This window comes from Panthera pardus, unplaced genomic scaffold (assembly GCF_024362965.1).
Source record: "Panthera pardus isolate Hobbes unplaced genomic scaffold, ASM2436296v1 HiC_scaffold_10, whole genome shotgun sequence".
Taxonomy (NCBI): domain Eukaryota; kingdom Metazoa; phylum Chordata; class Mammalia; order Carnivora; family Felidae; genus Panthera; species Panthera pardus.
Window position 1 is genome coordinate 25,132,327 of NW_026526655.1, and position 24,742 is coordinate 25,157,068.

General features: G+C 33.7%; 1 protein-coding gene across 6 annotated transcripts in view; it reads left to right on the forward strand.

Annotated features, from left to right (window-relative positions):
• ERBB4 (erb-b2 receptor tyrosine kinase 4) overlaps nt 1-24,742 on the forward strand; it is a 1,139,239-nt gene that overhangs the window by 831,100 nt on the left and 283,397 nt on the right. For all 6 annotated transcript variants that reach the window (XM_019446103.2, XM_019446105.2, XM_019446106.2 and 3 more), the window contains exons 10-12: nt 4,241-4,314; nt 5,227-5,317; nt 7,508-7,707. In XM_019446103.2, the coding sequence (XP_019301648.2) occupies nt 4,241-4,314; nt 5,227-5,317; nt 7,508-7,707 (365 nt within the window). The remainder of the gene's footprint in view (nt 1-4,240; nt 4,315-5,226; nt 5,318-7,507; nt 7,708-24,742) is intronic.

Consider the following 24,742-nt stretch of genomic DNA (forward strand, 5'->3'; position numbering starts at 1 on the left):
ACAACCTTGCTAACTGATTCGGGTGAAAATGAATTATAGAAAATTGACTCGCATGATTGAAAATATAATGGTAAACAAAACCTCTCCTAAAAAATGAGCTCAGAAAGTAAGAGTTAAATTTCCTACTTCAGTAACTTGATCCAGACTAGACTGATTTGAATCTCCACTGTAGACAATTTTACTGAGTATGTGGCTTCCATAATATGTCAAATGCTCAGTTTCTTATGTAAAGTTGAGAGTTGAGTTTATTTAAATAAACTTCTCTGGCTGTTGTAGGGATTAAAATAAATACCTACCTTCTCTGGTTGTTGTAGGGCTTAAAAACAAAAATTATTTTTAAGTGCTTAGTCAAGTACCTGGCATATTGTAAAACATTAAATGGTACAAAAAAAAAAAGGAGACAGAGAGAGAGAGAGAGAGAGAGAGAGAGAGGAGGAAAGGGGAGAGAGAAAGAAAGTAACAAAGAAGGCAATGCTAAACAAAAATCTCAATGACTATATCCAGTTTATAGCACAACACACAGTGTAACAGATTATTTTGTAGACTATTGAAAAACAAATAAAGACAAAGTTATTTTCAAGGCAATAAGTCATATCCCTTAGTTCAGAAGATTATTATTTCTTCTTAATAATAGTACATAGCTTGGAATATTTTAATATTAACATTATAATTAATATTGTGATGTCTCAACTATAATATATAAGGGATTTCCAGGACAAATATATATGTGATATGTGATAGTTCTCATTCCCAGTCTCATGCCAGTATGAAACATATATTCTGAAGCCTTTCTCTTAATCTTAGGAAAGTACTGATAAAAAGTTAATTCAGTAAGCCCAAGACATCTTACAAACGTACAGGCATTATGTGTATTCATGCATACAATGTGTGCATGTAGAGAGAGACTTTAAATGTGAGTAACATGGAGTCCTTTAAGTAAAAAACCTAGTAAATTAAAGACATGTTTTCCCTCAATTCCTATTACCTTCAATCTTCCCTCCCTCTCTTTTTTTAATTTAAATTCATGTATGCTTTGGGTAAAATAGCTAAGGTATTTCTTTAAACTGATAGGCAAGGGGCGCCTGGGTGGCTCCATCGGTTAAGCGGCTGACTTCGGCTCAGGTCATGATCTCGCGGTCCGTGAGTTCGAGCCCCGCGTCGGGCTCTGTGCTGACAGCTCGGAGCCTGGAGCCTGTTTCAGATTCTGTGTCTCCCTCTCTGACCCTCCCCGTTCATGCTCTGTCTCTCTCTGTCTCAAAAATAAATAAATGTTAAAAAAAAATTAAAAAATAAATAGGCAAAAATCATAACTAGATGAGATTATACTTTTCAGAAACAAGTTTCTGCAATAAGTAAGCTTACTGTCAATTTGTCAATTAAAATTTTAATATATAAAAGAACTCAATAAAGTTTTTTTTTTTAATTTTTATTTATTTAGTTTTGGGGGGTGGGGCTGAGAGAGGAATAAAGAGAATCCCAAGCAGGCTCCTACTCAGCACAGGGCCTGATTCGGGGCTGGATCTCATGAACATGAAATCATGACCTGAACCTAAATCAAGAGTCAGACACTTAACTTACTGCCCCACCCAGGTGTCTGAAGAACTCAAGAAACTTAATTGGCATGTTTATAGACTAGGCACTCTTGCTCTTTTATTTAGAATGGGAACCACAGGCAAACCTGTGATCAGTGTTATCCATAGGAATGTTCACCTTTCATCTTTTGTCATGTTTGACAATGGTCATGTGCATGTACTTAGAGTAACAAAATGCCCACCAAATAAGCATGTTCATGCTGTGTCACAGTGAGACACAGACACAAAGTGCTTAGATAATACAGTATCATGATGATAAACAATGGAAAAGAGATAATGGGTTTAGTGAAAAATAAAGCAATTTCAGTGGAATTGTAAAAATATGTTTCTCTCTATCCTGAGCTTTATTTTGGATCACCAAATACAATGACAGGGTGGACATAATGTTCTTTCACATGGCTCTGAATTTAGCTAGGGAATTTCTTGATTTTAAAGCACTATGGATTTCAAGTGGCTATAAGATGCAACTCCCTGTAGGTAGTTTGAAGTTGGTAAGTAGGATTCTGTCAACTTATTTTATGAGAGTCCTGAATCTCTCAAATTAAGTATATAAAATTTCTGTGGTCCATTGGGCTTCATATGAACATTCCAGAACTCATTTCATTCCTGGCAACTTAGAAGTGTTCTCAGTATAGGTTTGGACTGACCCCATTATTGTGTGCTTGCCCTGAATTTTGAGTGTTTCTCAATAAAGCCAAGATATTTGATTATATGACCAGAGCTGTTCTATACACTGCCTTCCGTCAGAGAACAAATGTTGAAAGCTTATTCTACTGCAGATCTGATATGTCTATGTACAGAAGTCTCTGCATGTTAAAAAATGGTAACAAGATTTTTCCCCCATGGTGAACTAATTTTTTGGCTTCATATTCAGCAAAAGCATAGTTACTCATTCAATGTATCTTCATTTATAAATAGAACAAGTTTACCAGAACATTTAATTTAGACTTTAAGCTTTTGAGAGACATTCATATCACATTGAGGAAAATCTTAATTATGTGCGACTTATGGGGGGAACTACAGTGTTTCTCCAAGCCTTCCATAACACTCCCCGTTAAACTAGTATTACGTTGTGTCAATTGCACTTCTTAGTTTGAAACTGTTTTTAATCAAGCAGAGTTTCTGTAGTTGCCTGTTTGTTTTTTGTTTGTTTTTTAAGATATAGGATGCTTCATGGTATAGGAGCATGCCCAGATGAACCAAGTTGAGAGAGCCAGTACAATGGGGTTCCAGAGATCAAGGTTACTGGAGCTAATAGTGTTTTTAAGGCTCTAATGCTAAGATGAATAAATGTCTGTAGGTTCAGACTCAGATTCCTAAGATAGACCATATGCCTATCTGTTTGTGGAGCACCATGATTGATAGCCCTATTAAGGCTGCATCCAATATATCATTCTATCCAATTGTTTACTCCCCAAATAAAAAAGAAGGTTCTCAAAGATGTAAAACAACAGATGTACACAGCAAGAATAAAACTCAGTTGATTGCAACAGGTGGATACATGCTTCTAAGAAAACCTGTTCATTGTTCTTAGATTTGCTTTCTTTTTTCTTTTCTTTTCTTTTTTTTTTTTTTTTGAGAAGTGGTCAATGAATATAATTTTTCTCTGAAGGGTATATAGTGATATGAGGTCTCTACTTGCCCAGGATTTCCCAGGTTGTCTTTCAAAGTAATAAAACTTAAAAATAAAATGTATTCCTTAAAACAGCATAAGGTATTACTTGAATTACTGATAAATGTTTGGTATTGTGTTTATGTTTAAGATTCAAGTTTGTAATTATTTTGAATGTTCAGTATATTATACATGAAAGGCATCTTCCTAAGAAGAAAACTTCTGAAAAAATCCATTAAATATTTAATTTTAAAAGGTATCTTATATTCATATTTTTAAAAGACTGGGCATCTATATGTCAATAACATTAATTGCCAAAATATATTTATGCATTAGGAAATGGTATTTTTTAAATCTCCAAAATTTACACCTTTGGGATATTATTAAATTTGTTATAAATTTTATTTCAGATGTTAGTATGATTCATAAATATGGAAGCAAATATTTCCTGCTTTTATGAAAGCAAATATGAATAACCCGGATAAGAACAAGACTGCTCTAAATAATCCTTATGAAGAGTAACTTTCATGCAATGTTATAAAAATTCACTAACAAATGTAAGGATACAGCAAAAAAGAAAAATTTGACTTCATTTTTTTTAATATACATTTAATGAAATTGTAGGTGCTGTTAACAATTTAGAATGCTTTGAGGAGCCCAAAAGGCAGTTATCCTCACCATAAGGTATTCACAGAGTGTATTTTTCCTAATTAAGAACAACCTTAAAAGGCAAAATGAAATAAAATTGTTTATAAATGGGTTTGTTCCATTTGGAGGCTTCTTTAGGATAGTCAACCTGGACCATTCCTCTAGGTCTAGAAGAGCCTTCAACAAAGAGCTCATCTCATCAAAAAGGTCCTCAAAGCACCTTTTAATCCTTCTCCCTCTGTAGTGTGGAAAACTGGACAAGACATTGCTAAGCTTTCTATTGCTACTTAAAATTGAATTTGAGTGCAATAACTATAGTCACAATTTCTTATGTTTTCACTCCTTTATGTAATTTAAAATCTGGCTGTGTCTCTTCTTGATTCGCTAGGGACCCTTACAATGCAATTGAAGCCATAGACCCAGAGAAACTGAATGTCTTTCGGACCGTTCGAGAGATAACAGGTAAGTTTTAAAAGTGTGATTGCTGTGCTAGGAACTCTGTGAATGTTAGTGTTTTGTTGAAAATATTACATGATATTGAAATCAACTTATTTTCAAGGCCAATTCTAATTTTAAAAATGCATGCTATTTGAAATGTTATCTGTGCACATTTGGAAAGCCCATGGAATTTATAAAATAAAATATCCTTGAAATTTTTGTTACTTTTTTGTTGTCAACTGGTCTTTGAATCCATGTTTTGCTATTTAGTTTTCACAAGTACTGTTGGGCACGGATGACATGGAGCGTTCATTTAGCAGATATTTTATTGAGCACCTAATATGTTCAGGGCTGTTATATACTAGCTGATAGGGGATTCATAGACATAAATTGGATATGAATTTATGTCAAAGAATGGCACATTAAATGAGAAAGGTTAAATATATACATGAATGCATTAGGATGCAATGTAGACAAATGGTGTTATAAGTGTAAAGTAGGAAAGGATTTCCAGAGAAATTAAAGCTGTGTTTTTCTCTTTATCTAATTGGACTAAGTATTTTGATTTTAGAAAAATGTTTCAAATTAAGAATAATTGAAATCCTTTAATATGTATAGTTCTATGATTCCATGTGTCTGAGAAACCTAGATTTTTGGCTCATTAGTTTGATATTCATTATATGGAGTAGTGTTGGCCCGGGAATTTTGAGAAAGGCCCTCAATCTTGGAAGAAGAAATAGGAGATAGAATGACTCAAAATAGGAATATTGAGTGTTTTTATTTTTACCTCCTATATTTCGATACATTTTAACCATATTTCAAGAATAATCAGTATTAAATATGGTTACTAAGACAATGATATTCTGAGTTTTTTGTTTTGTTTTGTTTTGTTTTGTTTTGTTTTGTTTTGTTTTTTTACTGCCCTTATCTTTTTAGGTTTCTTGAACATACAGTCATGGCCTCCAAACATGACTGACTTCAGTGTTTTTTCTAACCTGGTGACCATTGGTGGAAGAGTACTCTACAGGTGGGTGTATATATGTTCAGAGATACAAGTATTTCATATTTCAAAAGTAGCATCATGCATACATATGTCACAGTTGCAGCCTCCTTTATTTTATATTTATTCTACAAATACTGGTTTCCATTTTTAATTCCAAAGGTAAGCCTAATGATAAATACCCCGACTGTGCTTTACAGTATGGAGGATACCAAATAAATAAACAAATAAATAAAGTATGCAGAATAAACAGTTTGAGTTTCAGCTCCTTATCACTTAAAACAATTACTAGTGTTTTGTAGGATGGAGTACATAATAGGACCCCATAAAATCAAATGTTTTTATTCCAAACATGTGTTATTATAACTAAAAAATGGCATTGGATGACTTGGGACTGGCTTACATGTGTGGGTTACACATGCTGTTTTACCAGAAGGCTCTTGTTCTGTTTCTGGTGCCAGCGTTTGAACCATGTATCACAGGGCTGATATTTCAGGATTTGGCTCACCAGTCTAAGTGCAATGCAGGTGAAAAGTGGACAGAACAATCAGGGCTCAGAAGGACACGGTTCTAAAGGCCCAATATCAATATTTTTATTCACATAGTAAAAATGAACAAGTTAATATTTATTAAAGCACTGCTTTATTTTATTTCAGATTTCATCTGTATGAGATTCTTATTTATGAACAGTTAAAAGTTGATTTACATAAAAGGATTTAGTTTTTTCTGCTTAAAAAGGAAAGATGCCTTAAATCAATATTATCATCAAATATTCTGTAATAATATTTCACAGAAATATTATTGAATTTTGCTATTAAAACTGGTATATCTGTAAGAGGTTTTACACTATAAAGGGGAAAAGTACTTAATAAAAAAGCATAGTTGAGAGATACAGTCTATTCAAATGCTATATGCAACCAACTTTTATTATCTGTTGAGTCAAATGTTAAAAATCTGTCAAGCATTATTCACACTGTAATAAACAGCACAAGATGAGAGCACAGATTTCAGAGAATGAATTACATCTCAGTTTAATATGCACATACTAAGTATATATATATATATATATATATATATATATATATATATCAGCTTATTTTCAAGGCAAATATATATATGGATATATATATATGGATATGGATATAAGAATATATGTATATGTATATACATGTATAATGTATAATATATGTGTGTATGTGTGTATATATATATATATATATACACACACACACACACATGCATGGAAAAACTTCTGAGCTGAGTTGACAGCAAAGTATATTTAGATTTATAAATAAAACAAAAGGGGACAGCTTTGATCTCCAAAATGTAAAATATTGTTCATTAGTTGATTTAAATGTGGGAAACACATGATTCTTTAGAGAATGGAAAAGGAACTTAATTACAAAATGTGGGCTATGTTAAAACAATTTCCTTGAAATGATAATTTGTTTCCACACTATAGTTGTTACTTAATTTTTAGAGATGCTTTCCCCAGTTGTCCAAGCCTTCTGAGTATTTTTTTTAACTTTTAGCTTAATTTCATTCTTCTCTTCAATTTTTAATGTCCCTTATCCTTACTTATACATTATTCAACTATTACAATTACACTTTGGTTTCTGAGGTATAAATTAAAGCTAAATATCTGTGGTCATTCTCTGCAATATTTACCCTCTGAAAGCATATATAAATTTATTAAATAGAGTAGAATTAAGGTCTTACTTTAGGTAGATGAACAATCATTCCATAAACATTTATTAATTATTTAGTATTTTTAGTTTTATTTATTTAAGTAATCTCTGCACCTAATGTGAGACTCGAACTCACAACCCCAAGATCAAGAGCTGTTTGCTCCTTCAAATGAGCCAGCCAGATGCTCTTAATTATTTGGTTAGGGGATAGTGGGGAAAATAGTGATCAGATATACTCATACTAAGTATGTAAATAGATATACAGATATCATTAATATTTATACTTCTAAAAAATGAACATTTTCCTTTTGGGGGTCAAATGATTACTTTTGAAACTTGGTATATAGCATGTAAATAAATAATGTTCAGGTCACAGTTTATTGACCTCTTTTTTATGATCTATTTGCATTCTTTTTGGAGTAAGATGTGACATCCTTATTTTACTTCAAGAATGTAAGTCATGGCCAGAAAATATTTATTAATATATACATATAAATATTGTTCTCTTCTCCCCCCTCCCTCTCTTTAGTGGCCTCTCCTTGCTTATCCTCAAACAACAGGGCATCACTTCTCTACAATTCCAGTCCCTGAAGGAAATCAGTGCAGGAAACATCTATATTACTGACAACAGCAACCTATGTTATTATCATACCATTAATTGGACAACACTCTTCAGCACTATCAACCAAAGAATAGTGATCCGGGACAACAGAAAAGCTGAAAACTGTAGTAAGTACATTATTTGGATGTTAAAACAGAAACTTTGAACATTTTCTCCCATTTTATGTTGGACCAAACACTTAAAAATAACTGATACAGGATTGTTGCCCTCTTTTTCTCAACCTTTAAGAAGGGGGGTAGTTAATCAGCATAGGGTGACTTTTTATAATCTATTGAATATTTTTATAACATACTGCGTGCTTCCAAATCTTGCCCAATCATAAGAACCTTCCTGTGGAGACTTAGATTCAATAGATATAAATGGAACTGGGGCTTTTAAATATTTAACAAGCATCCTGGGTAATTCTTTGGACGTGATCAGTTTGTGGAAATCTGCCCTACTGAATTTTCTGTTTGCTTTTTGGTTTCAGTGAATTTGGTATCATGGGATAACAGACTATTTACTCTTTGGGGGGTGGTGGCAAAAATGCAGATGTGTTCTGAAATGTGTAAAAGAGGCTGTTAAGAAAGTTCATTTCATAAATGCATTTCTGTAGCCAGTTCATTGTTTCTTTTTTTCATTTATTTTGCCACTTACTGATTCACTCCATCATTTCTTTGTTACACAGAAGCAAATAATGTTTTCATGGATATATAATGATACATTCCTATCTTAAACTTTGATATTTCAATGATTAATATTTAATTCTTCTGTGTGTTTCTACTAAGTACTATTTTCTTCTACATCCTACAAGCGCCACTGCTAAGCATGTGTGTCTGCCTTACTTATGATAAATATCAAATAAAAAGACTCAGAATTTAGATGATCTGTTACAAATACATATACTTACTGTGGTCATAATGCATCAGTCCTTTTAAAAATCACAACCCCTAAGAAACATTTTGCTATTGGATGTTGTCTTATTGGTTTGGTCTGATCATTGGAACAGTCACAAAGTTATATTTATAAGTGAGTGAATAGTAAAGGACATTTTAAAAAAATATGAACTCTCAAGAGGCTTATATATTTCAGTTTACCAAGTTAAATAATGACTTTACTTATGAGTACCCCACCTTGTTTTTGAAAGTGTTTAAGGAAGTTCAGGGTGGCAGAATTCATAAAATATGACATAATTTGTGAGGAACTCACATTTTAGCCGTTTTGTACCCTTAAAAATACTTTTTGCAGAAAAAAACCTATTGCAACCTGAGGTTTTGTTTCTTCTATTCCACATAGAATCAAGAAATGTAAAATCTTATTATATATCGAAATATGCATGTTTTTATTGAATAATATTTATCCTTTTATTTAGCCTGCATTCTTTGCATAGTTTTATACCTTTTGATTTGTAACATAAAGCTTGTTTTTTCCTAATACTTAAGCTTCTTATCCCATATTTTTATATGTGTGTTTGTACATGACCCAGACAAAATAGATTATTCACAGAAGTAAAATAGAATCTTCTTCAACACAAATTTTTAACTATTTCCCTAAATTAGGATTATAGTTATAGTCTCCTATTTTTCTACTTCATTTAAAAAACAAAATAAAATAAAACAGTAGTACTACTAGGAAAACAAGAAAACCTGAACAAAACATAAAAGAATCAGAGAAACACATTCCTCTTTCACCCATTTAATCATTTTGCAAATCCCACATTTACTTCTTTTTATCTTTCATAAAGCCGAATAAAAAGCAAACGGAAAGAAGAACATGCAAAAAGAAATAAAAATGTAAAAAAACAAAATAAGGTAAAATATGTAATTATTCCATACTTCTTTAAGACTCCTAAGCTTTTTGAGCAACCAAAAAGTAAATAATAACAATAAATTAAAAATGTAACATTTTTTCAATTTTCAGTATTACACTTCTTAGACTGAGTTTATCCTTTTTTCAGACCATGAACGTTTTTGTTTGTTTTGTTTTGTTTTGTTTTTGTTTTGCTTTTTGTTTGGTTTTTTTTGTTGTTGTTGTTGTTCTGTGCTCTTAGAGTTGACTTTTCAGTTTGGGGAAGAAAGGAAGCAGTTAGAAGAAGCAGTTTTATGGTGCTCTAGTATAAAATTAAGCATTCTTTTTTTTTTTTTTTCATTTGTAACATTTTAGAGTAAACAGTTTTGCATGAAATCCTTTGATCACGATTTGAATTTCAGTCTAACAGTACACTGGATCCTGAATTTTCAGAAATGTAATTACCCTATAAACTTGACTTGAGAGGTGATGCTGCTGCTGTTTACCTTGAGCCTACAGGGGTTGCCCACCTGTGATTACAGCCTTTTCATCATCCATAGTACTATTTGCAAATGGGAAAACTTAAATATTTGCTTCATTTTAAATGCACTGCACGTATCGGATTTTTAAGATATTCTCTCTTAATAGGCTTTGCACATACAATATACACGAGCACACACATATTCACCACAAGGTACACACATACATATGCATATGCACACACAACACATACACATGTACACATCCCTAGAATACACACACATGCATACATACACCGTCACCATAAAATCCTCTAAATTTGAGCTTTGGCTTGGTAACTTAAAAGACAAGGTAGCCTTGATTTTTAACATGTTTTTGGAGTTCAACATGATTTAAACAGTAATGACAATAAAAGAAAAATTTCACCTCATCTGTACAGTGTAAAAGTGGCTTGAGCCATCTTACACTTTTAAGTCAAAAATTTCAAAGCAGACTTTATAGTTTGAAGAGATTGAGACTGAGAGAAACTCTAGGATATGAAAAGCCAAAACATTTTCTGTCTCCTTCATTTGTATGGCTATAGCATGAGCAAAATGACAGTGCTCGTTGGAAGAAGTTTTTGGGTAGGTTAATGAAAGTGTTTGAAGTTTCTTAAAATATCTAAATATAAAATTTAACTCTAAAACGTAAACAGTAAAGATTATATTACATTAACCCTTCAAAATCTGAGTTATATTTAAACTCATACACCTTTATCTTAAAAATATTTGTACATATACACTTAAACTAAACATAAACAAGAGAAACTAAATTCATAATTAACTTTTCAAAATGAAATTACATTTATTTTTCTAATTATCATTGTTAGAACTCCAAACAGTAAAAACATGGAAAAAGAATATGTAATTTTTGTTTATAGATATATGGGTAGTGAAGCATATCTCTTCACATAGAAACAGTATCATAACATATAGATTTAAATGGTCTTCAGCCATATGTCTCTGTCTAATATATTATGAGCATCTTCCATGGTGGCGTTCTTATTGTTTAAAAAGATACATATAAATACATTTATCCAATAATTGCCGTATTAATGGTCATTTATTTTCTATTTTTTACGTTTTTAGCACTGCCATAATGTGGATCTTAGTTCATAAAGTATTTTGCAAGTACAATTATTTCCTTAGGCTAAACACTTAGAAGTGGGATTCCTGTGTAAATGAGGTAACATATGATAAATTTTGGTGTATTTTTCTACGTCATCTTTCAAAAGTGATAGGTCAGTTTACACCTCTCCTAAACAATGTTTTATACATAATATTTTCCACTGCTCTTTGTAACACTGGGTATTATCTATGGTTTTAAATTTTGGTGATCTGAAATGTGAAAAAGAGGTCTTTTAAATTTATAATTTTTTAGCTGACAGAGCATTTCAATTTTCTTCTTTCGTAAATTAGTCAGTCTGAGTTTTGCTTATTTTCAACTTGGAGTTGGTCTTCTCCCTTTGGATTTGAGAGACCTCATCACAAATTAAGTATATTAAATTTTTATCTCTTGAATGTGTTATGTATAACTTTCCCTCTCTTAGGTAATTTTAAAAAATTGCCTTTTGATAAATATTTTATATTTTTATTTAGTTAAGTGGATAGATTGTTTTTCTTTTCATGTTTATGATCCTGGCATTGTCTTTATCTTTTATTTCTAGTATATTACACACTCTGTTGAAATTTCTAATGCATCTAGAAGTTTTGGTGTAACATGATTTTTTTAAATCCTTAATTGATTAGGATGCTGATGAAACATAATTTATTTTATTTTATCTTTTTAATGTTTATTTATTTTTGAGAGACAGAGAGAGAAAGAGCACGAGTGGGGAAGGGGCAGAGAGAGAGAGAGGGAGACACAGAATCTGAAGCAGGCTCCAGTCTCTGAGCTGTCAGCACAGAGCCTGATGCGGGGCTCGAACCCACAGAATGTGAGATCCTGACCTGAGCCGAAGTCATGCTCAACTGACTGAGCCACCCAGGCACCCCTCAAACATAATTTATTAATAATTCATCTCTCCTTTACTGATCTCAGGTGTCGGCAATATATGTTGTTATTATTTTAAAGAAGTCAGGGGGGAGGGGCAGCTAGAGAGGAGCAGAGGGAGAGAGAGAATCTTAAGCAGGCTCTGACATAGGCTCAATCCCATGACCCTGGGATCATGACCTGAGTCAAAATCAAGGGTCAGATGCTCAAACAACTGAGCCACCCAGGTGTTCCTGCAGTATTCCAGCTAAATGACAAAACAGTGCCAGGCTCTATCTCTTGATCTGTATAGTTTAATTTCATCTTTACCACCACCTTGTAAAGTATAATTATCTCTATTTTGCAGATGACTATACAGATGATCAGTAAGTTGAATAATATTCCCACTGTTTTGAGCTATTAAAAATCATATTCAGTATTTGAACCCAGCATTTGTCTAGTTTCAAAATCTATGCTCTCCATTTCACCTTGATTTTCCCCCAAACAAAGAGAAATGATGGATTTTCATAAGAAAACCTGAATTACTGAAACATACCCAGTGCAGCATCACATTTAGGAGCATACTCTGGAACCAAATGGCCCAGGTTTTAATCCCAAGAAAACTATTTATTAGATGTTTGGTCTTTGGTAAGCTATTTAACATTTCTGAACCTCAGTTTTACCATTTGGATATGGGGTTAATAATAGTACTGACTTCACTGAATGCCTGCTTCAAAACAAGTGCTATATATATGCTAACTATTATTATACAATTACATTTTCTTATTAAAATAGATTATATAGTACATAAATACATATAAATACATAGTGTAAAGATGCAATATTTAACTTTTTACTTAATGAAACATTTCTTCTTGGGGAAAAAGAAAGAAAGGAGAAATATCAAGGGCCTCATTTAAAAAAAAAAAAAAAAACAGTTCACATCATCAAGGTGGTGAGTTTTAAGTGTGCAAGTAGCGCATAAGCCACTGGCAGATATTGAAGAAATGAGAGTTGTCACTAGAAGCCTAGATGTTGAGGAATTTAAAAATGGCCTCCTGAGATCTTTAATGGATAAAACATGTCTATGCTTGAGACTCCTCTAAATACTTTCCCTCTTTACGCTTGTAATTAAAACATTTTAAAATCAGCTTTACAAGTAACAGACTTCATGCTTTATAAAAATATCCACAAAATATTAATTTTAGTTTAGTGTTTCAAGAGATAAATATTTGGTGATGAGGAGTAGATTTTTTAGACAAAGAATATAAGAGGAATATAAATTTCTTCATTTATCTATGATTTTTTTTTTTACATTTATCTATGATTTTGGTGTTCCTGAAATGTGATAGTTATAAAATCCTTCTCATTGGACATGCATCTAGAAAAAGGGAATAGTGAAACTATAGTCAATTGCTAATAACTGAATCCTCTGAATGGCAACATGATCCAATTTTATGATGAATCACTGAATGTCCAGAATTTAATCAGGGCAAAGAATTAATGAGTAGGGAATTAAGGGTATTTAACACTGGTGGAGAAAAATAGAATGTTTGCTTAACATATGCTTTTGTTTTACTCTGGTGAGAGTGACAATAACTACAAAATAGTAAGCATTTTAGTGTTTATGACATCATAAGTAGTGTTGACTTTCTATAAAATCACAATCCCATTGGTATTGTCATCATTATCACCTCTAATACGTTGTATATTATAGAAAAATGAATTTCAATTATAAATTGAGGTTTACCTTGTTTTTTTTTAATTTTTCTTTATTTATTTTGAGAGGGGGAGGGGCAGCGAGAGAGGGAGAGAGAATCTCAAGCAGACTCTGTGCTCAGTGCAGAGCTCTACACTGTGAGATCATGACCTGAGATGAAATTAAGTTGGACGCTCAGTCAACTGAGCCACGCAGGTGCCCCGATGTTTACCTTGTTTTAAGAAAATATTGCTAAGGTTGCTGATTTTCTTACTTTCTCTCAGTCCCCTATTTTTGTCTTTAATTTGCACATTCCAAGCCCAGCCCATACTATCTTGGGTAAATGTACGTTTCCCAACAATGGCGACCATGTTAGAGAATTGTGCTATGGGCCTCACAGCCAGTCTTCACTGGGAAATTAGTCAACCTTGCCACACTTTTCAGTAAAACATAGTGCAGTACAAAACTTATAGTACGTAGCTTAGAATATAGTGAAGTCATTGTTCTAAGTAATCAGAAGATAGAAAATCTTAATTGTACTTCTAAGATTTTCTTCTTTATACTGAAGAAATACATTAATGCACTTTGTAAAAAAATGCAAATAGGAGTTTTTTGTTGTATTTGAAATAACACAGTATCTAATTACTAACAATGCTCTAAAATGTTCTTCGTGTTCTTATTAAAAGGGTAGTAAGCAGTTATAATTTCAGAAATGACGCTCCTTCCATTTTGTAAACCAGAAATTCTGGAAGAACTGATGGCCTCTCAACAACAAAAACCAGAATGACTGCAGGCTTCAGTGTTTATCACAAATGGCAACATTTTAACCTGACTCGCTGCTAGATCAGTAGCTGGGGAATTTTAAGGCACCAGCTTTTAACTATTAAAAACGCAGAAGTCTGTGTGTCAGTTTCCAGAGATTATTGCTTAGATAAGTGTTGTGGCTTCTATGGTATCTCCCCAAAAGATGTATTAAAGTCCTAATGCCTGTGAACGTGGCCTTATTTGGAGATAAGGTCTTTGTAGATGTAATTAAGATGTAAATTAAAATGCGGTTTACACAGGAGTGGAGTAGGACCTTAATCCAATATGGCCCAAGTGCTTGTAGGAAGAGGAGAGATGCAGAGACAGACACAGGTAGGAGAACGCCACATGCAGACATATACACGCGCTCATAGGGAAAAAATCCAAGTGATGGCAGAAGCTGAGACTGGAGTTATGCAGCTGTATGCCTAGGAACACCAGGGATTGCTAGCAATCGCCGGAAGCTAGGGAAGAGGCAAAGAACAGATTCTGCCTCTGAGCCCCCAAGAAGGAAACAGCCTGCGGACATTTTGATTTTGAAATCTGGAACTGTGGGAGAATAAATTTCTGTTATTTTAACCTGCTCATTTTGTGGCATTTTGTTACACCAGCCCTAGGAAACGAATATATACAGTGGTTTGAGGCCCAGGATTCTGCATTTTTAACACATACCAGATCATTCTGAGGCAGATGTCTGTGGGAAATCATTTGAGAAACTACTGTCACACCCCCCATCATTCTTCCTATTGTTCTATAGTCAGAAATATAATTAAAAACATATAGTCCTGATAATTCATTTCTTCTTATGATGATTTATTTCCTCAAAAAGGATGTACGACAGGAAAATTCACAGTTGAGTAACATGAAACTATATATTTAATAATAGTTTGGGGAGACAAAGATAAAGAATGAACTTTAAAAGGCATCCTATGGTGTTCTTTTTTTTTCCTTTTAGTAAGATAACATAATAAAACAAAGGAATAGTTAATAATAGTTTACAAATTAATTGAGTAATTATAGCACAATATATTGTACTATTAAATTTTATGTATTTAGAGTTTCAACAAAACACTTAGAAATTTATTTTACTCTATTACAGTTAATGTGCCTCCTGAGAGGTACTTTATAATGTGCTCAGTGTTCTAAGAATATTCAAGGACTTTCTAATATTTTGTCACTGTTGTCCCTGCTGCCTGTTATCTTCCCCATTAGAATTTCCTTCCCAGGTGCCGTCAAGTCAGAGATATAGTAACTAGAATACTTAAGATTAAACAAAGCTGGGGACACCTGGGTGGCTCAGTCAGTTGGGTGTCTGACTTCGGCTCAGGTCATGATCTCACAGCTAGTGAGTTGGAGCCCCACATTGGGCTCTGTGCTGACAGCTCTGAGTCTGGAGCCTGCTTCGGATTCTGTGTCTCCCTTTCTCTCTTCCTCTCCCCCGCTTATGCTCTGTCTCTCTCTCTCTGTCACTCTCTCTCTCTCTCTCTCTCAAAAATAAATAAACGTTAAAAAAAATTTTTAAAAAAAGATTAAACAAAGCTTTGGGTCATGTCTGTTCAACCTATTCAATATGGTGAGTGAGTGGGTATGTCTTATCAATTATTCCCCCATTCCTATCCCTCCTAACTTCTCTAGTTTTAACTCATTCTAACATGTTACAAAGACTACACTCTCATTCCACATATATACCTAATGTTCCCTACTCCTAGACGTCACTGCAACACAGTCTTATGATGATCCTCTTCCCAAGAGGACTTCTGACCTCCAGAACTCTAAGGACTAAATTTGTGTTGTTTTAAGTGATTACATTTTGTTATTTATTACAATAGCAAAAAGAAACTAATCCAGTGCTCTTTTAATGGCAAAAACCCAACTCAAATTATTTTAGGCAAAAGAAGAGAGCATATTATATGGAAACCAAAGAAACCAGGTCCAGTTATATTAGACAAAATAGACTTTAAGTAAAAAATGTAACAAAAGACAATGATGGTCATTATGTAGTAAAAGAGGGGTGAATTCACCTAGGGGATATAACAATTATAAATATATATGCAACCAACAACAGAGCATCTGAACAGATCTGAAGGGAGCAATCGCTAACAATACAATCATGGCAGGGGACTTTAATGCCCCACTTTCAGTGATCATCCATACACAAACTAAGGACTTGAACTATAAGGAAATAAGGAAACACTGGACTTGAGCTATACTTTAGACCTACTGGACCTAAAAGACATATACAGAACATTCCATCCAATAGCAGCAGAATATATATCATTCCAAGCACACATGAAATATCCTCCAGGATATATCACATTTCAGGTGACAAAACAAGTCTTAGCAAATTTTAAAAGATTGTAGTCATGCCAGTTATCTTTTCTGACCATAATGGTATATAACTAGGAATCAGTAACAGGAGGAAAACTAGAAAATCCGCAAATATGTAGAAATTAAACAACACACTACTTAACAACCAATTGGTCCTTCAATGAAATTAAAAGATAAATCAATATCTTAAACAAAAATGGAAACACACCATACCAAACTAATGTGATGCAGCTTAACAAGTCCTAAGAGAGAAGTTTATAGCAATACTTACATTTTAAAAGAAAGGAAAAGAAAGATCTCAAATAAACAACTTAATTTTATACCACAAGAATTAAAAAAGACAAGAAAAAACGAAGTCCAAAGTTGGCAGAAGGAAGGATAAAAAGGATCAGAACTGAAATAAATGAAATATAGAATGGAAAAACAATAGAAAAGATTAATGAAATGAACAGTGTTTTTTTTTTTTTTAAAGATAAACAAAAATTGGCAGACTTTCAGCTACACTTACCAGGGTAAAAAGAGAGAGGACCCAGATAATATTAGAAATGAAAGAGGAGACATTACAACTGATACCACAGAAATACAAAGGATTATTAAAAGATTACAATGAGCAATTATATGGCAACAAGGTAGACAACCTAGAAAAAATGGACTAATTAATAAAAACATACAAGTTTGAATTATGCTTTGAAAAAACAGGTAATCTTAACAGATAAGTAAGGAGATTGAACCAGTAATTAAAAACCTCCCATCATAGAAAAGCCCAGTTTTATTTATTATTTTCTAGTTTTATTGGTGAATTCTACCAAATATCTAGAGAAGAATTAACACCAATCCTTCTCAAACTCTTCCAAAAAAATGTGGAGGAGGGCACACTCCCAAATTCATTTTATAAGGACAGCATTGTTTGGATACGAAAGCCAGATAAGGACACCGTAAGAAAAGAAAATTACAAACTGATATCCTTGAATAAATATGGATTCAAACATTCTTAAAAAAAATATTGTAACACTGAACTTAGGGGCACCTGGGTAGCTCAGTGGGTTAAACATCCGACTTCAGCTCGGGTCATGATCTCACAGTTCCTGAGTTTGAGCCCCTAGTCGGGCTCCATGCTGATAGATTAGAGCCTGGAATCTGCTTCAGATTCTGTGTCACCGTTTCTCTGTCCTTCCCAGGCTCACACTCTGTCTCTCTCTCTCTCTCTCTCTCTCTCTCTCTCTCAAAAATAAACATTAAAAAAAATTTTTTTTAAGAAAACTGAACTTAATAGCACAGTTAAATAATCATTCACAATGATCAAGTGGAATTATCCCTGGGATGCAAGGATGGTTCAGAATATACAGACTCTTATGCTTTGGCTCTCTCCCACTCTAACCTCTTTTTTTTTTTTTTTTTCCTTCCCCTCCCCCATGGGTTTCTGTTAAGTTTCTCAGGATCCACATAAGAGTGAAACCATAGGGTATCTGTCTTTCTCTGTATGGCTTATTTCACTTAGCATCACACTCTCCAGTTCCATCCACGTTGCTACAAAAGGCCCTATTTCATTCTTTCTCATTGCCACGTAGTATTCCATTGTGTATATAAACCACAATTTCTTTATCCATTCATCAGTTGATGGACATTTAGGCTCTTTCCATAATTTGGCTATTGTTGAGAGTGCTGCTATAAACATTGGGGTACAAGTGCCCCTATGCATCAGTACTCCTGTATCCCTTGGGTAAATTCCTAGCAGTGCTATTGCTAGATCAATATAATGATACACCATACTAATAGAATGAAAGACAAAAATCATCATCATCTCAAGAGATGAATAAAAAGCATTTGACAAAATTCAACATTTTTTCATGAAAAAAAGCTCTCAACAAATTAGATATAGAATAAATAGAAGAAACATATCTCAACATAACAAAGACTGAGTATGCAAAAGCCACAGCTTAGGAATACTTGGGAATCAATTTGATGAAGGAAGTAAAATATCTATACATCAAAGACTACATAATATTGATCAAAGAAATTGAAAATGCAAATAAATGGAATGATAACCCACATTCATGGATTGGAAGAGTTAATATTGTTAAAATGTCCACAGTACCCAAAGTCATATATAAATGCAATACACTCTCTATCAAAATTCCAATGGCATTTTTCACAGAAATAGAAAAAAAATCCTAAAATTCCTACAGAACTGCGAAAGATTCTGAATAGCCAAGTCAATTTTATGAAAGAACAAAGGTAGAGGCTTCATGCCTCCTGATTTAAACTATATTACAAAGCTATAGTAATTGAAACAGTGTGGTACTGGTACAAAAACGTATACATAGACTAATGAAGCAGAATCAAGAGCTCTAAATTAACCCATACATATATAGTCAATTAATATTTTATAAAGGAGCCAACAATATTGAATGCAGGAAGAAATAGTCTCTTTAATAAATGATGTTTGGAAAGCTGAATGTTCACATGCAAAATAATGGAATAGGATGCCTATCTCATACCACTTACAAAAATTAACTAAAAATGGGTTAAGGACTTAAACATAAGACCTGAAAACATAATGCTCCTAGAAGAAAACATAAGCAGTAGTAAGCTCCTTAACATTGATCTTGGCAATGATTTTATGAATATAACACCAAAAACAGAAGCAACAAAAGCAAAAGTAAGCACGTGGGATTACATCAAACTAAAAAGTTCCTGCACAGCAAAAGAAAAATCAGTAAAAAGAAAAGGCAACTTTAAAATGGGAGAAAACATTTACAGATCATTATATCTGATAAGGTGTTTATACAAAAATTATGTAAGAAACCCATACAACTCAACAGAAAGCTGCAAACTTTTCCTGTTTAAAACTGGGCAGAGGAATAAAGAGAAATTTCTCCAAAAAAGACATGCATATGGCCAACAAGAGCATGAAAACAGGCGTTCAACATCACTAATCATCATGGAAATGCAGATGGAAACCGCACCTCACACATGTTAAAATAAGAGAACTTACTACAAGTGATGGTGAGGGTGTGGAGGAAAGGAAAATTTTGTATAGCAGGAATGTAAGTTGGAGTGGCTACTATGGAAAACAGTATAGAGGTTTCTCAAAAACTTAGAAAAAGAACTACCATATGATTCAGCAATCCCATTTTTAGGGATGTATCCAAAAAATATCAAATCAAGATCTCAAAAATATATCTGCATGCCTATGTCCACTGCAGCATTATTCAGCCATAAAAAAACAATGAAATCTTACTATTTGCAATGATGTGGATGGACCCAAAGAGTATTATGCTAAGAAAAACAAGTCAGTTAGAGAAAGACAAATACCATATGATTTCACTCATTTGTGGAATTTAAGAAACAAAACAAATGAACATAGTGGGGGAGGAGAGGCAAACCAAGAAACAGACTCTTCACTATAGATAAAAAGCTGGAGGGGAGGTGGTAAGGGTTGGGTTAAATAGATGGTAGAGATTAAGGAAGGCATTTGTTGTGATGAGCACCGGGTGTTGTATGTAAGTGATGAATCACTAAATTCTACATCTGAAACTAACATTACACTGTATGTTAACAAATTGGTTTTTAAATAAAAATTTGGAGAAGGAAAAAAAAATAAGATCCTTACTCTGTTGTTTAAAACCTTCCAACAGCTTCCCATAACTCTTTGGACAAAGCAGAAAATCTTGTAAATGACCTGTAAATCCTATGTAATCTGGCTCTTGTATACCTCCACTATCTCATCAGGTACCACTTTCCCACTCACTGCCCATGTCCAGCCTTTTCTCTATAATCACTAATCTTATTCCCTGCTCAGTCTCTCTTGACTAGAGTTGTGATTCCCAAATTCCCCCAGCCCTCTTTGCTTTAATTATTCCTATTTATCCTTCTCATCTCAGTTTCTTATTCCTCCTTATGTGGGTAGACCTAATGCGATTTACTGATTAGGTTAAGACAAGTGCTATATTCTCTCAGTGCATTCTCTCTCTCTCTCTCTCTCTCTCTCTCTCTCTCTCTGTCTTTCAGCGATTATTTATCTCGTTTGTCTTCTCAACTAGACTGTAAGCTGTAGATAAGAGAATATGTATTTTATTTCATGTTTTCATCATATCCTTATTTGTTAGCAGTGTCTAGCATAAAGTTAAGTAGTTTCTCAACAAATATTTTTAGAAGTAAACACATGAATATACTTGTATGTTTTCATATTTCTCTTAAGTATATTTATTGAGGGCTTAATTTAGCTAAGTAATCCTGCATTAAATACTCTGCTAATATGAGGTCTATTCCTCATCACAACCCTGAAAGGGAGATATTATCATTCATTTTTTCAGGTGAGTAACATGTAAATAATTGCCTGAGGCTACATGGCTAGTCATAGAATAAGGATTTGAATCTATACTGCTCTGATCACAAAACTGAGCTACTACAACTAAGTCATGTATTTTAGCCTTAAAAAAAAAAAAAGGCTAGTGGTATCTGTTCAAATATATTTCAAATAAAACCTATGCCTCTATATACAGTAAGTAATACAAAAAGCATGGATGGTTTTGTATAATGAAAGAAAAATATTTTTTCTGCATTTGTGCCTCTAGACAGGTATTCTATTTCAATATTTTGAGCTAGTCCATTTACTTGAACACATGCAGTACAGCAGCAAGAACCATTATTTAAGCTTGCATCTATTTTAATGAAAGCAAGTTCAATACTCTATATAAAGGTTGAAATACTAAGCACATTATTATCTCCCCACATTTTTAACAGACAGATAACAATTCAGATGAGATAAAGAAAAATCTATTTTACAGCTTCCAGAGAAAACACAGAGTAAGTTAAAGGTTGCCTAATCACTACATTCCTAAAGTTTCTTTAGTGAGGCTTGTAATGGCCTTTTGAACTGTAAGCCATTGAATAGGCCTTCTACTCCTTCCCCATGTGACTATCACTCTGGGAGGTCAGAGAACTGTTGAATTCTGGGTGCTAATCGAAAGTTCTTTTCTCTGAAGAATTTCAAAGAAGAAGCTTCCTTGGCCTTTTGTTCTATGCTGTGTGAAGACACTTCTCTTGGTTTCACTCTGGAGAAAATGATCAACACAGCCTTCAATACCATCATCTAGTGGTTTGGAAAAAAATGAGAAGAAAGTAATTGTTTTCTGTTTATTCTCACTTTCCTCCAATAGATAACTTAGTGTTTTCCTGGTCTAAAACTGTTCTGAAATTGAGGATCTAAAAATTCAGAGTAAGGGAGGCATTAAGCTGTTGAAAAGAAGGTAGGAGCTTGGGTGAAGCTAAAACTCTCCTGTCCATATAATTCAAAGCATGCAATAGAAAATCAAAGAAGGCAGCTTTTATCCTTCCCAATATTAAAGAGTCCATCTCTCTTGGGAGAGGAAAGGAAAAGGGACAAGAGTGTGAGGCTTTGAAACCTGAAAAAAATGAGTAAGAATTGGTGAAAAAGACCAAAGGGTGATAGGATATCATGAAATTGGCAGTAACCAGGGGATACTAATGACTTTGTCAACATTCTAATGGAAGAAATTGAAAATGCATTTGAGAGACTTAGAAGTTGGCAAATTTGAAGCCTTGATTTTATTTCCTATAAGGATTTGAAAGTGATGAAAGCAGAGAGCCAGATTCATAACATTGCAATGTGATTTTGTCTGTACTCTGCTTGTATTTACAAGTTGCTTTATTGTAACTTTTTTCCCACTTTTGGGGATTTATTCAAATGCAAATGTGTATTAGAAGTGTATATAAATGTATACATGTTGCAGAGTGTGAAACTCTATTAATAACTTAAAATGGCTGAATGTTTATAAAAATGGGTATTATAACTTTATATTGGTTGATACCATAGATCTTCGGCTTCTTTCTAACTCTATGAAATAGAATTTGAACTTACACATTTATGTTCAGTCAGCTTAACTGAACCAGTTTTTAATCTCCTTACATCTGTAAGTTAGTACAAGTCACATATACATGTAAGTAATCAGTGATATGAAACCTATGTAAAGATTCCATTTCAATTGACTTTTCTTTTGTATGGTGAGAGAACCCTCTTTCCCTGCATTATAAATAAATAAGAAAGAAGGAACTCTTGCTATTAGTTTAAAATCAATATAGCAGATAAATTGTCAGCCTTTCCCAAGTAGAACATAAAATCATTCAAGTTTTGAAGAGTCTCCACACGATATGAAGAAAAAAAAAATAGTTACAATATATGGTGTTTAATTTAATAAATCTAAGACGTGGAGAAAACTGTAATTAAGCAAAGTCCACAAATTTTATGAGTTACTTACAATAATAATATATTTGAGAAGAGGGACAATCTTAGCTACATAGGAAAGCACTCTATTCAGTCTCTGTTCTTTCAGACTATCTTTAAAAATTACATTTATATATTATTTAGGATTATAACTATAAAGTAAATAAATTAAAACAGGATAGAAGGAGGTATACTTTTTTTTTAGTTTACTTATTTATTTTGGCGGGGGGGCTTTCATGCATGAGCAGCGGAGGGGCAGAGACAGAAGGAGAGAGAAAATCCCAAGCAGGCTTCACACCATCAGCATGGAGCCCTAGGCAGGGCTTGTTCGCATGAACCATGAGATCATGACCTCAGACGAAATTAAGAGTCAGATACTCAACTGGCTGAGCCACCCGGGCACGTCAAAGGAGATATACTTTTTAATAAAGCTTTGTGGGTGCTTAGAAGCTGTTTTGGGGAATTTTGGGGAAATATTCTATGAAAAATTTTGTCTCTAAACAAGAAACAGCAAGTGATCCCATGTTACATTTTTTAATGTAAATATAGGATGTCCTTTTCTGGCCAAGACATAATAGCAGGGATCAGATTTACTCTCCCTCATGAAACAACAAGAAGAAGAACAAAATGTATGAAATGACAATTGGCAAGAGAGTAGATATTAGATAATGAAGGAGAGTGATTCCTAAGAGTGCAGAAACAAATGATGTGAGCCTGGCGATGGCTCTGACCAACTACTTTGAGAGAATTTTTAGACCACAGCATAGTCAGGAGGAACCCAGAAGAGTCCCAGAGACTGCTTGAGTTGAGGGGGCAGAGCTGAGATTCCAGGGAGACCAAGGCAGCTGGAGTACAGAGACAGAGTGCCAGAGAGAGAGCAGCACCAAGGGAAAACCACACTGCAAGAAACATCAACAGAAGTCCTTTGGTAGGAGTAAACAATACCAGATGGATGAAAATATGGTTCTACATATGGGATAAAGAGCCCTACATGGATACATATATAGAATCTTTGTTTTATTATTTAATTCTCTTAAAAGAGCAATCTAATGTTTAGACTAAAATAATGAGCGTGTGGTGAATAGCATGTAGAAAAGTAAAATGTATGATGGTCGTTCAAAGCTTAGTAATGGAGAAATGGATATATCCTATCTTAGGGTTCTTAGGACATACATTAAGTGCTAGAAAATACTGAAATAGTGGTAGAATATAATGAAAATAGACCGCAGTAAATTAAAGATGTGTACTAGGATTTCTGCTTCTGGTAAGATGAATTACATGTACCTTTGCCTATTCCCTTTGCTAAGTACAACTGAAAACCTTGGACATTATATATAAAAGAAATGTAAGATTTTGATACTTGGGGAGAAGAAGGAAGACATATTTGGCAATTTGGAATCCAAGAAACAGCACAGATATGAGTCCCCTAGGTTTTCTTTTTGTCTCCTACCTCCCAGATTTGGAGGCAAAGAAACTGACAACTCAGAAACACTACCAAAAAAGCTGAAATGAAATCCTGTTCTCTCTCTCCAAAGCACCAGGAAAGGGGCATACTAGCTGTATCAGAAATCTTGTAGGCAACAACTACTCTACTCTATTCAAACACCACAGAAATTAACCATGGCCCAACTTCATCCATGGAAAGGAATGAGAAGTGTGGGCTTCTACCCTCACAAGACTAAAACAAGGTGCCCCAACCTCCCTGGCATCTGGTGTCACAGAAGGTGGGGTATGGAGCTGGGACTTTCATCCCCACTTGGGTAAAGAGAACAAGGCAGGACTGCATTGAAACCCCTAGTCTGACACT